Raw genomic sequence first — 14,708 nt, 5'->3', positions numbered from 1 at the left:
TACAGTGGTTAAGAAATATTTGGCCTGTGCATTACATCAGCATTATATTTACATACCAATTGCTTTAAAATCTTGCTTTAAATCTTTACATTATACACTTCCACTTAAAAATAGCAATCTGAAGACAAATATTAAAATACAAAGACACACGCATATCATTGTGGATGTTTGTAGCTTTTGTAGCTTTAAAAACAAAATTTCTGTGACTAATAGAACTCAGTGCTATGCCATAACTTTGTAATTTTATGAGGTTATTAATGTATTATAAACAGTGATGTCCATTACATAAATTGTATCATTTGCCATTTACTTTAACAAGGTAGATTAAGATAATAGTTTATAGAATTACACTGATATGCCTTAATAAAATTGCAAACTTGGTCAAAACCATATAAGGCACTTCTCTGGCTATGTGCATCATGGAACCCAAATCCCAATGGGAACATCCAGCCAACCTCCCCCTTTTCTCAGCCAGGGAGATGGAGCCTCATAGAGGACATCCTCAAAAGAGAAAGCCTTTTTAAATATTTTTCCATCCCCATTTTTTAAATTTAATATTTTCTTTATATTCTGGAAGATATGACTACATTGGAAGATACAAAATATCAGTCAGCTGTTTTGAAACCAAAGACTCCCTTTTGTAATTTAAATATACTCTTTGGTTCTAAGTCACACAGTTGTGAACACTTCATTGACTTCCCACACCCGGGTGTTACAACTGCACATTCAGTGCTGGGCTGTCTGAACAAAGCAGATCCTTTAGGGGAGACAGTCACAGAAGTCCTCATGAGCTAGTAATGTCCATTACTTTGCAGATGGACTTATGGTAGGTCACATTTAAAACTGAACTTAGTAACAAAATATTAGTCCTGTTCATGACCATTTTCAGAGAACACAACATGTAACATAAAACAAGATGGATTTGTACAAACATTCCAGGAAAAAAAAAAAAAAAAACTTATATAGACCACACTTTACAATGAGAAGCTTCTAAAATAGAAAAATCAGGTGCAAATTCAGTTTGTGCTTTTTCATTATTTTATTTTTCTATGTAAAACGTTACATAATTTATCAAATTTTGGCAAATCATGTAACATTTTTTATGTATATTATATACCTAACTTTTATATTTTGTATAATTTTCACATACGATAATTTATAATTCTTTAAAAACATATTTATTCAGCAAACATTTACTTTGCTTCAGAAATATTTTTTTCACTTGGCCAAGTATCCTAATCTTTGGATTGAAAGTAATTGTTTCATACATGAATTATAATCAAATTTCTGTGGAAAATAATATTTTTAGTGACTCATTGTGATAATTTTTTATTTTATTTAAAAATAGTATCTCCGCCCTGGCTGGTTTTGCTCAGTGGTTAGAGCATTGGCCTGCGGACCAGTGAGTTGCGGGTTCAATTTCAGTCAAGGGCACGAATCTCGGCTGTGGTTCATCGCCGGCCCTGGTAGGGTCATGGGGGAGGCAACCAGTTGATGTGTCTCTCTCACATTGATGTTTTTCTCTCCCCCCTCCCTTCCCACTCTATCTGACACTACATGTAAAAATATCCCTGGGTGAGGATTAAAACAATAATAATAAAAATAGTATCTCCCAAAATACACCAAAATTACAAAAGAATTAATAGGTGCTTAAAATGACAAAATATCTGATTATATACTATGGAAATCAAGTTTTGTTCAATGTTATTATTATCCTGGTGCAATTTAAATACAGCAGCTACATCATCAAAAGCACTGCTGAAGAATGAGCATAAGGAGCAGAGTACAATCACCACTAGGAGATGGGACAGTGTGTTGCCTTGGCAGTGATGGTGTCTGAATATATTTACAGTGGTTCATTTCATTTTTCTTTCAAGATAGAGCTTTTTAAAAAATGAAAAATAATGTTTTAAAAGTTAAAGAATAAATTAGAAACTTTACCATACCCCAAGTGCATAGGGAAGGAGGGTTATTATTTGGGGCTTGTAATAATTTGAATCATTCTGTATAGCTGAGACTATAGTATATATAAAGACAGAAAAAAACTAGATTCTGCTTTATTATTTATGGAATTTTGACTAATTTGGAACAATTCTTATTCATAATATATGTACAATTTTATGTTTAGAGAAAATAACCACTACTAAAAAACAGGTACTTATATTAATGCAGAATACAAATAATTTAATAAAATTAATTAAATGACCTCAGCAGTAGCTATTTGTATTTTGATTTAAAAAAAAAAAAAAAAAAAAAACCACAAAATATTTTACATTATTTCAGGATGTTTTGCTTTGTTTTAATAGATATTGTTATTTTCTACAAAGGAACTGCGTGTTATAATGTAATAGGCAGGCAAACACTTAAATAGTAAGTAGTAAATAAAAAATTTAATTTTATATGAAATAATACATTTTTCACACATTAGTACAATTTCTATTTTCACAGCTTATCTGGCTGTCCTTTAAATGCACAAGCTATCAAAAAGGGCAAGGTCTCAGAAGAACTAATGACCATCAAGCTCAAAGCAACTGGAGGTAAGAGCTCATGGCCAGGGGTCACCATCTCCACAGAGGACCAGACAGTAGCTCCTCCCAGGGTTCTGCATGCCAAATCATACTCTGTGAATTATAACTTTAATATACAATAAGGAAGCTTTCCTCACATTTGAAATAAAACTATAATTATCTCAAATCAATAGCTTCATTTTTTTCCCTTACTTTATAATAAGGATCTCCAACAGGGAAAATCAAGCAAAACTTTTTTCTTTCAATCCTAAAATGCCAGTTTGCATGAGCATGAATGTACATGTAGGTCTACGTGTGAGCGTCTTCCTCATGTAAGCCGTCTCTCAAATGTCAAGAAGCACAATTTCTGACATCTATGTTTGAATCCTTAAATTTTGTTCTATGCTCAAAATGATACTTTTATGGTGAATCTGGATTATTTAAATTTAGCATCTATCTTTATTTCCCTACATGTTTCCCTACTGTCGATCTCTGATCAATGTTAATATACAGTTTCTGGACTCTAGACTTGGACCCCTCAATTTTCCTGATTCTCTAGTGCTTTTCTTAAGATTTTCTCATCAGCAAGTGTTGTTTTCCATCCAAGATCTGTCTACAATATCTGAGAAACAATGGCAAAGTAACTATTTTGCTTTGGAGGGTGTATTTGATGGTATCTCTGGCACGTGACTATATTTGAGCTGGAGATTTTTAACTGTTGCAACTTTATTTCTCTGAAAACATTGTTCAATCTCTTTCATTTGTGAGTGATTTAAAAAAAATAAAGCTCAGCTGGTGTTGCTCAGTGGTTGAGCATTGACCTGTGCACCAAGAGGTCACTGGTTTGATTCCCCATCAGGGCACATGCCTGCATTGCCAGCTTGATGCCCAGTAGGGGGGCATGCAGGAGGCAGCCAGTCGATGTTGATGCTTCTCTCTCTCATCGATGTTTCTATCTCTCTTCCTCTCTCTAAAATAATCAATAAAAATATTAATTACATAATTAAAGAAGAAGATATACAATATGCCAGGAAGCAAAATATTCTTGAGCTTCAACTGGTTTACCTTTTAGGCCTTCATGGGCCATCAGATGTGTTCAAGTGTTTTCCCTCCATGGGTACATGGGGAGGGGAATGACAAGCCCCAGATGTTAGGGACAGGTCCACACTCTACAAACTCTTCAGCATTCAGAGGCGTCAAAGTGCTTTCTCCAGAAGTTTTTATTGTTTCTTGGAAATGCTCCCCACTCCTCAAATGACTCTTAGCACATGTGAGTAAAACTAGTACAATGAATATTTATCAGTATATCACCTTATTTCAAACAATATATACAGGGTTAGGGTGTGTAAAACTATATTTAGAAAAAAGAAAGCTACTTAGAAATTAATTCAAAGGTGAGACAAAAGGAAGTCAAAGATAAGAAAGATAGGACAAGCCCGAAAATGATGCAGTGGATGTGTGAAGTAAGCATTTCCCAGTGGTGAAAAGGGATTTCAGATTTGACTTTTAGCTTTTTAGAAGCCAAAGCAAAAGGATAATATGATCACTGTGAGACTCACACTGTCAGTAAGTAAATGTAGAACAACACTCTTTCTGGAACTGAGTGCATGAGAAATGCTTCCTATGAGTCCTCATTATGCAAACCAGCACCACCACACAGTAAATGTAATAGAAACTGCAGGCTGTTCCTAAAAACGATCAGTACAAAATAGTAAGCCAGTGGCTTTACAGCAAATTACAATGAAGCTTTTATCAGGGCCAGTGTGATATGGGCCAGGTGCACGGCTCTGCTGCTCTGTTGAACCCACTGCCGCAGTAACCTGGGAACTGCTGGACTGAGCCCACACCCTGTGTAAATCCAGCATCTTCAGCTCAGCTTCCAAAGGATGTGAAGCTGCAGTGCGATAGGAGGAACACATTAACAAGTGTCTGAATTGCTGTTATCTAGGTGGGTCAGGAAACCAGAAAATTGCACACTTTATGATCTCAGGAGCTAGGGCTGCTACGCATATGAAGCTTGAGAAGCTCTAAGACTTTTGCACAAAGAAAAACCCACCTGAGTAAAGGCTGGTGGTCAGTTTAGGGTCAAGGAAGAACAAAAGTGATCTGAGGTCTGCTCTAAAGTGGTCCACCCCCATAGCCCTCTTCCTTAAAACTTGGTGACAATAATTACTCTCTGCATGATTTATAAAGCAGGTGTAGCCAAACACTCCCTCAGTCACTTAAGAAAAATAAAATTGCAATAAAATATATAGTGTATACCACTTCAAATTTCTTAGTGTACTGTGTTAAATTAAACTAGGTGCAAATCATTCATACAATTGGTTGAATTAGGTAACATGTTAGGAGAATACATTAATTGTAGAAGAATTGATCTTCTGGTCTCTACCTTTGCCATAATTAAATAGACATACTAATTTTTAAGACCATTAATGGTCCTTGATAACAAAATTAGATCATCTGTACATGAATGGATGGTTGACTTTCTAGTCTTTGTGGGGACAAGTAAAAGTTATAATGATTGACATACATCCTTTCAGTTCTTCCCATGTAGCAAAATAGTATGTTTTAAATACTTGGTACATCATTCTTTTCTGGATATTAAGTCTCTTCACCCCTTTAGTAACAAAAATAGTCAAATTTACATTAATTCATTGTCCCTAGATAAAAACAGAAGTGCAATTTTAGTCTATAAACCAAATATAAAAATAAAAGTTCACTAAAAAATGAGAATTTTTAATAGAATAGTGTTATTTTATTTGTACAATATGAAAAATAATTACTTAAAGCCCCTTGTAAATTGAGTGCACCTGTTATATACAGATATATATATATATATATATATATACACATATATATACACACACACACATATATGGAATATAAAGAAAATCTTATTATAAATTATATAATCCCCAATTATTTAAATTACATTAGTACCAAATAAAATTGGAATTATTGTATGAAAAGAAAGTGTGTTCTCTTGCTTTTAAACAGGTGTACTCTATAAAGAAATAGGGCCATTGAATAGTTCACTAAACTATTGGATGGAAAGTTTATATGGTTTTCTTGATCAGCAATACCTAGCTAGTCTAACACTTTATTGTAAGTATACCTATAAAGGAACATCAGTGTACACATTCTAGCAATACTTTCAAAACATTAATTATCTGTGAATAAACGTAGCATTATAAGGGTAAGAGAATATATTCTGGAACCAAAAGGCTTGTGTTTTGAATTTCAGTTCTACCAGCTTACTAATTAACCTCTTTGTGCCTTGGTTTTTCCATCCATAAAATGAGGTAATAAGTGTAGCTACCTCATGGGACCCATAAGAGAGTCAGATGGGTTATTACTGTCCGAGAGCCTGGGAACTGGCACCAGGCAAACTGCTCAGCCATTACCCCGCTTGCCCAACCTAAACTCCCTCCCTGTTTCAGGAACTGTTTGCCCCAAACTCATAGATCAACTCCTGTCCCATTCTCCTGTCCTAGTCCAGGAACTGTTTGCTTCAGGACAATAGACTCACATTCCAAGGGCCCCCATGCGTAGCCCCTCAGGACCTAACCCTAACAACAAGTTCCCGCTGCCACAGGCGCAGATATAAAAATCACAAACCCCAGCATCGGGCGCGGCTTCTCGGACTCGACCCCCCGAGTCTGTGAACCCACCCGGAGTGTACCCAATAAAGCCTGATTTCTGCTTATTCGGCTGTTTGGCTCTTCGGTTTCTTCCCACCTCCCACCGGCGGCGCCTGGCTACCTTACAATTACATGTAAGCATGGTGTGAAATCCAAAATCAGTGTCATCCTCCCAGCCCCACTCAGTGGTGAAGGTGCTTAAAGAGTGTATGGATGGAAAAAAGTATCTCAGGGGAAGTAGATAAGGTAATGTATTCATGGAAAAAGAAACTACAAAAAGACTGGCTGACTCCTATAGTTAAAGTATCTCCCCAAATTTCAGAAATCATAATGAAAACTTTGTTCAGTCATTTGTTACTTTCATGGGAATTTATGGAGTGTCTATTATGTGTAAGCTTCTATTATAATGTTTCTTGTTTGAGGTCTTTCCCCATAGGCTTCTAGGCTCCTTTTGTTACTAAACATCTTCCAAGTTTCTCCATTTTGATTAAGAGATTTAGGCATCTTTACTAACATTGGACATCAGGAGAACAAAATCCCAACTAGATCTCAATACCAAAAACCCAGATTCTCACTTAAAGAGTCCTCTCACAAGCATCCCTAACTTCGCAAAAATCACGCTCTTCATTTTCCTGCTGTAAGTTAGTGCTCCCTGAGTCTTACTCGTCTGAGAAACATCACTTGCTCCCCAGCTGCTCAAGCAAAAACAGGTAGTCATCCTTGATTCTGCCATTCTCTCATCTCCTTCCTTGAATTCATCACAACTGTTTCTAATTCTATGTACAAGTTTTGTCTTGAGTCCACTTCTATTACCACTACTTCCACTGCCATGGGGCAAGAGGTCATCAGACCCAAAGAAACCCCCAGCCATAATCTGCTAAACAGTCTCTGGCTTCTGTTCTGTCTTTCCCCTCAATCTATTCTCTGCTAAAAAAAAAAAAAAAAAAAAAAAACAAAACAAAAAAAAAAAACCTGAGCTATGCTTTTGAAAAGTCAGCTAGATCACATCACTCCCTGCTTAAAATTTTTCACTGGCTCCTATAGCACTTAGAATAAACCCAAGCCCCATGTGAGGTCCCCCATGACCCACTCCCCTCACTGTGCCTTCATCCATGAGGGCCTTCTCATGAAAGTCCCAGGAGCATCTCCTTCCCCCTCCAGTCCTTTGTGCTTTCTGCTTCCTTCGCCTGGAATGTCCATCTCACCTACTAGCTTTTCCTATGCCTGCCTCTTTCATATCAGTCAAGTCTCAGATTAAATGAGGCTTCTGCAATAAGGGTCCTCATAGCACGCTTCTTGTTTCCTTCATTGCTCGTTATATTTTGTTTCTTTGCTTTTTGTCTGCCTCACCAGATTTATGTGTGAAAATGCCATTCCTTGAAGAGGAAGTTGACTCCAAAGAGACATAAAGGGAAAAAGAATAGCAATATGTCAAAGAATTTAGCAATAGAAGTTTTCATTTGCTCAAATCAGAAAAAAATTTAAGTGCTAATAGCACTCAAAATATTTCTTTAATGAAAATCTATGCTCCATAAAGTTGTTGAAAACAAATAATTTAATCCTTGTTGTCTGGGAAAAGATTCCTCTACCAGCATATCAGCCAATAAAATATGGTGCTGAGAATGCAGTACAGTTCTGCAGGTAAGGACAGTGCAGAATGAGCCCTGTGTCCCAGGTAGTGCCATTGGTGAGGTCATGGGTAATTGTTTAATCTTTTCTTAATAGCTGTGTCATACTATTGACTCATACTTAAGTTCATTTACATACTAAGATACCTAGATCTTAGTTGTGAGTTTGCTTTCCTTCTTTATTGAATCTCAGAGCCCTGTTAAAATCTTATGACATACTCTCTTCATTGGTCCATGCATGGCTCATTTTATTTAGGTAGTAGTTACTACTAATAAAGCAATAATTACTGATAAAATAGCCATCTGCTTTATCATGCTGTATGTAAATTTTAAAGGCTTATTTTTTTCTTATAAGATTATATTAGTAAGAGACATCCATGTTGTTTCTGGTGGGCATGTGGCTTGTTTCCAGGTTGTACTTTTGTAAACAATATGCTACGTACATCTTGTGCATACCTCCTATTGTACATGAGCAACTGTTTGTCTCAGGTGTGTACCTAGGACTGAAATTGCTGGTTCACAGGGTATGTAAAGTTTATCTGTAGTAGATAATGAACTCTGTTCTAAAGCAATAACCACAGGAAAATATTAGAACCTAGACCTCTTTCAAACAAGTTGTCAAGTTTCCTGATCCCGCTCTCATGAAATCAATCTTATTAAATCTAAAGTGAAAGTTTACATTTATCCCTCTGAATTGCCAATGTTTGGTTTAGGTTCACCACAGTGGATTGTTGAGATTACCTTAAATCCTGTTTCTGGCATTCTTAATATTCACTACCTATTCTACTTTTCAAAAACCTCTACAATAGCCCTGGCCGGTTTGGCTCAGCGGTTAGAGCGTCGGCCTGCGGTCCGGAGAGACCCGGGTTCAGTTCCCGCTAAGGGCATGTACTTCGGTTGCAGTTTGTCCCCGGCCCTGGTTGGTCGTGCGGGTGGCAGCCACTCGATGTGTCCCTTCACATCGATGTTTCTCTCTCTCTCTCTCTTCCTCTCTCTCCCTCCCACTCTATCTGTACGAAAAATGGAAAAATATCCTCGGGTGAGGATAAAAAAAAAAAAAAAAAACCTCTACAATATACATGGGTTGGCAAAAGTAGGCTTATTGTTGTGAGTATACAAACCACCGAGTTTATTCTTATATTATTAATTACTTAGTAATCATTGTATTATTGTATAATTATTGTAGTGTATTAACTGTAAACCTACTTTTGCTCACTCTGGTATTCATATTCTTTCTATGAAGTAGTGATGGGGAAATTGCTCCTGTTCATTGAGTGTTCAGCACTATATTTTATTGCATTAATTCTCACAACATAGATTTTATGACTTTTTTACAGACAAGGAAATGGAAGCACAAAGAAGTAAGGTTCTCAAGTTCAAGAACAAGAGTCAAGGCCAAAGCATATGTTTCTATGTTTCTTCTATGTTTTGGCTCCTCCTTATCCAGGTTCATGTAGAGAACCCAAATTATGTGTCCCTGGAGTCTATCCCACCTGAGAGTACCCAGTTCTACTTACATAATGGTTCACTAATGAATCAACAAGCAAAACTTCTGTCTTCACAGTGTTGTGTATGAGAGAGTGCATGAGCTTTTGAATCTATGCTTCACGAAGTCCCATCTCTGCCTCTTACTTTGGACTTGGGCCGCTTCTGTCAGTGATTAGCGTGGCCCCACTTAGCTAGTCTCAGTGTTTTCAGATTTGGACAAGGTACAATGGAACACAACTCATGGTGTGCAGTGAAGTTTAACTGAGGAAACATCATGAGCACGCACATGTCTAACAGCACACCTGGACATCAGGGGGCAACATTAAATGGTGGAACTTTTATACTTCTTTTCTTTCAAAGGATTTAAATCCTGCAATTTCTTTTACCCACTATTTTAGAATCTTGAGTATGGATTTGGATACAAATTCAACCTTTCAAACTAAAGTCTAATTTTCACTTCACAAACCACAAGCTAAATGTAAAGTGATTGAGACTTGTCATGGTCTCTTAATTTCAGTTTGAACTAAGATAGTCTGATTCTTTGTAGGTATAGAGAGTGATGAAGAAATTAGGCATTTGGATGAAGAAATAAAGGAACTTAATGAATCCAACCTTAAAATTGAAGCAGATATGATGAAACTTCAGACGCAGGTAAAAAACAGAAAGATATCTTCATGGGAATCATAATCTTTAGTGGAGGCAAAACACTGAAATGTTAAACCTTGTGATAAAAAAATACATTGATATCTTCCAATGAATATACTAAGCATATCTAGATTATATAATTATTGTAAATACGAGAATAGGTGGATCACCTAGGCCATCATTGATTTGGTAGCTGAAGGCAAAGGTACTCCTGTTTCTGCTTTGAGTGCATCAAAGGCTTTATAAGCAGAAACAACAGGTCATCCTGTACTTACAGACGCCTTTACAGTAGACGGTGCTTCAGAAAAGTTGTCATGAGAAGATGTAAGAGTACTTAGTTTTATTCAAAATTCAAGTAAAACAGAGCAATTTTACATTCAATTTTTCTAGAATACCTCTGAATGTGTCCATTTTTGTTAAAAACAGATCTTTCTGGAGTGTTTTCTGAATAGCTTCTTTACCAAAAATGCAAGCAATTTCTTAATTCTGTATTCTTCTTTGTAATGTCTGCCCCATCCCCGACTAAATTTAGACCAGGTTTTTCTTGGGGTTTTTTTACACACTAATGATAACTATTGCAAAAAAAAAAAAAAAAGTGCAGTATCTCTTTCTTTTCTCTCCTTTCCTGAGATATAGGATTTTTAGACCACTGTGGTTACTGACTCTGTGAAGTCATTCACAACGGCTTAAGATAGAAGGTTTTAGTCCGTCTGAAAGAGGTTTGGTTTTCTTACCTAACATGATGTAACTAATGTCATGATCTTCCATTAACAATGATCAGGTCTTGCCTGGCTGGTGTGGCTCAGTAGATTGAGTGTCGTCCCAATGGACTGAGAACTCCCAGTTGGATTTCCAGTCAGGGCACATGCCCAACTCGATCCCCAGTAGGGGGCATGCAGGAGGCAGCCAATCGATGTTTCTCTCTCTCTCTCTCTCCCTTCCTCTCTAAGAAATTAATAGAAACATATTTAAAAAGATAATAATCAGGTCTATAAGAAGCTCGGTTTACAACTCCTCTTATAACCATTAGCAAAGACTGCAAAAGCCTCGGCCCTCATGGAGCTTAAAGTCTAGAAAATTATTTGTATGAGAGAAGGAGGAGGGAAGAGGCAGACAGATTTCAATACAGAACAGCATAGCCAGGCTAGGCCTCAGGAAGAATGAATCATTTTGGCAAAGACTGCAGGAATTGAGGGAGTTTGCCAAACAAGTATGGGGGAAGGTGTTTTAAAGAGTAAAAGCACCAGGTACAAAAACCCTACATCTTGAGAAAGCCCCGGTTTTGAGAACTAGCAGAGGAAGTGCGGCTGCAGGTGAGTGATCTGGAGGATCAAAGGAGAGGAGCCCCCGGGGCTAACCCATGAGTGCCCTGGGCCATATTAAGGATCTTGGTTTTTATTCTGATGAATGCAGAACATTCTGGGGTTTTGAGCCAAAGGTTAATGTGATCATATTTTACCTACATCTGACCTGCATTTTAAGAGACTTGTATTGGTAGCTGTGTTGAAGATGGACTGAAAGAACAGATTTCAGGAGGCAGTTAGTCACTCTGGTGGCCAGGACCAGGGACAGCAGTGAAGGTGGGGACCATCATTTCACCCTGGGTATTTTGAAGGAGGAGCCCAATGGATTTGAAGTGTGACAGGAAAAGAGCCACCAGGGATAACCTGAAGGCCTGAGCAATGTTCTAGTTGCTCTAACTGGGACGGAGGAGAGAACTGTAGTGTACGGTGTAGGTTTAGGGAAACACACTGAGCTTCAGATATCCTCCATAAAGCCACGTGGAGATGTGGTGGAATGTGCAACTCATGGGAGACGTCTGGGCTAACGATGTACTTTGGGAATGCAATTTCAAGCTTTAGAGCCATGTGATGGGGTTGCTGTTCTGTGGAGAGAAGTTACAGGGTATGCATTCCATGACCTGCAGGTTTGGCTGATGCATTTCCTTGAGAGAGAAACATGTTGTACTCCTTCCAAACTTTACTTCTTATATTCTCAAGCTATTTTCATTTCAGATCACATCTATGGAGAGTAATTTAAAGACAATAGAAGCAGAGAACAAACTTATTGAACAGAATAATGAAAGCCTGCTAAAGGAGCTGGCAGGTCTAAGCCAAGCTCTCATTTCAAGCCTTGCCGACATCCAGCTCCCACAGATGGTAAGTCCAAGGCCAGAAGGGGGCCGCTTCCTTCCACACGTTTGCCATATCAGGGTCAGTCACCAACAAGGCTGCCAGATAGGAGTGTCAAGTTTTGAGGGGTCCTGGCAAGAGTAACCCAAGTATCATGCTTCATCATGTATGACTTCTAATAACTCCCCTCAGTGGGAGGCACATTCACTGAAATCACACTGAGACCAAGGGTCTCTAAAACTAGAAGTTATTTGAAGATGAAGGTTATATGAAACTTGTTTTATAATGTGATATAAAAAAGTTTGAGGCCAAAACTCCCTGGCTAAAATTGTTTTTCCAAATAGAAAGCTTATGCGGCTTACAAAGTCCGCGACCCAGCCCTTTGTGTCATCCACCCAAATGAAGAGTTGTAGAAAAGTTTAACTTGATGCTTTCTTTGTACTAAGTATGAAGAACATACTTAAGGTCTCTTCATCTAGAATTAAAAGCACAAAAGTAAGGCATCTGTAATTCCACACTCTAAACACATATTTGAAGTATGGCAATGATTTAAAATTGGTAGAAAATTAATTTTCTTTACATGTTCATAAATATAAAGAACACTTGAAAAGGGGGCTGCATTGTTGAATGCCTTTAATTTTCGCACTGTGTACATTTTTGGAAAAAGTTTTTCAGAGCTACAAATTTTATATATAGACTGTTTTAAAGCAGCAGCAATTTTTAAAAAAATATGATTGGTTTTCTGAAAACAGTAAGTTCATAAATTTACCCAACTTCCCAGCACAAAGCTCTTATCTCAACCAATTCCAAATCTGACTCTGACAATAAGAAAACCAATAATGTGATAATATAAAACACACACACAAATAAATGATTACTTTGTGGCTAATGTTGAGGTAATTATAAACATTATTTAAAATTATTTATTAATGTTTGTCTAAATCACACTTCAAATTTATATTTCTTAATATTTTGTCCTTACCATTGCCAGTAAATAATTATTACCATACAAGGTAACTTGTACTTAGTATATAAGGTACCCTCGTGGTGACTTTCAGGGCTGATCCCACTAATTTTTCACAAAAGTACCAAAGACATTCTCATTCTGCAGTTGAGGAAATAGAGGCTCAGAGAACTGACATCATTTGATCAGGGCCCCAGAGCGTGAGCCAGGCGGACCTGGCTTCCAGTGTGGGTTCTGTTCACTCTGCCGCCAGGGCCCTACTCTGGTTATGTGACTCTCCCAGAAACGTGACATCACAAAGGCAGAAGCTAAATGGGAACAGAAAACCACAGCTAGACAACACTAATCATTTAGATCAGTACTTTGCTGAACAAAACAAAATAATCTTCAAATTTAGAAAGCTTGTCTTCTAAATGGCAACAACATTAATCATACCCTTTATAGCAACAACAACAACATCTTCTAACCACCTTGTGATGTCAAGGCGTATGTCATGTTTTATAAAAGATGGGAGATGGAGGCACTGAAGAGTGGCTGGGTAGGATCACTGTGTCATTTTTTTCCATTCACACAGTGTGCCATTTCTACATATCAAGTGCCTATTCCCTCTGAAGTGCCACATTAGCCCAAGGAGATACCAAAACCCACAAAAATAAGAGATGAGCAGACTATGACTTTGTGGATCTCACTCACATTGTACCTGGAAAGACAGGTAGAGAAATCAAGTGTATCCCAATGATGCTACAAGGGGTAAAAGCACATAGGTGCCTGGGACTGTCTCACTAACATCACCTTCTGCACACAGGAAGCCTGTTTTATGCTGAGCACTTGCAATTAAAGCTGAGACTGCATCTGAAGAGAAGTAAGGCAGCTTTGAGGGATCCAATTCAGCAGCCAGACAGCTAACTTCTGTGGCTCCACACTGACCACAAAACACTGTACAATCACATTAATCCATAAATTGAGCAAAGAATGAGCAGATGACTCCCAGCACACTTAGTCTCTCTCCCTCTCCCCAAACTCCTGCAGCCACTTGCACCCTTACCTCCTTCCCAGACTCCAGAGTCACTGCTATGCTTCCATGTCCTTTGATCCTCCTTTTGCCTCTGCCTGAATCCCTGTGATTGGTTCAATGTGTTTTGTCTTCATTTAGGGGCCTATCAGTGAGCAGAATTTTGAAGCATATGTAAATACACTCACAGATATGTACAGCAACCTGGAACGGGACTATTCCCCAGAATGCAAAGCTCTGCTAGAAAGTATCAAACAGGCAGTGAAAGGCATCCACGTGTAGGACCACAGCGCTGCCGGGCAACTGAAATCACCAACAGCAGTCATGCCAGTGAATCTCCTCGGGGCCCCTGTGCTGCTACGGCATGTAGATTGCCCTACTGCATTTACATTTGCAACATTGCACTAATTTTCCCCCCAGCTGACATAAAAAGGAAAGAAAAACTATAATAGACTCTTTGGATTAAAAGCAATGCTGTCAAATATTAGATTTTATTTATTTTCATATGTTTTTCTTTTATTTCTTCATTGCACTCTTTTGAATTTTTTCTTTGTAAAGTATATGTAAATTAATGTGACATTTTAATATTTTATTTATTTCTAATCAAAGAGTTTTTTATCTTTTAACTGCATTTTGAAGTCTGCCATATTTTTACAAGTGTGTTTATTAATTTTCCAATAGAATTTAAATA

General features: G+C 37.6%; 1 protein-coding gene across 1 annotated transcript in view; it reads left to right on the top strand.

Annotated features, from left to right (window-relative positions):
• Positions 1-14,299, top strand: part of ST18 (ST18 C2H2C-type zinc finger transcription factor) — a 118,802-nt gene extending 104,503 nt beyond the window's left edge. The window contains exons 21-24 of the mRNA XM_036264100.1: positions 2,449-2,537; positions 9,812-9,915; positions 11,925-12,068; positions 14,159-14,299. Coding sequence (XP_036119993.1) covers positions 2,449-2,537; positions 9,812-9,915; positions 11,925-12,068; positions 14,159-14,299 — 478 coding nt within the window. The remainder of the gene's footprint in view (positions 1-2,448; positions 2,538-9,811; positions 9,916-11,924; positions 12,069-14,158) is intronic.
• The last annotated feature ends 409 nt before the right edge of the window (positions 14,300-14,708 follow it).

Source organism: Molossus molossus, unplaced genomic scaffold (assembly GCF_014108415.1).
Source record: "Molossus molossus isolate mMolMol1 unplaced genomic scaffold, mMolMol1.p scaffold_m16_p_16, whole genome shotgun sequence".
NCBI classification, from domain to species: domain Eukaryota; kingdom Metazoa; phylum Chordata; class Mammalia; order Chiroptera; family Molossidae; genus Molossus; species Molossus molossus.
Note: the sequence above shows the minus strand (reverse complement) of the source record. Positions and strands in the feature narration are given on the sequence as shown.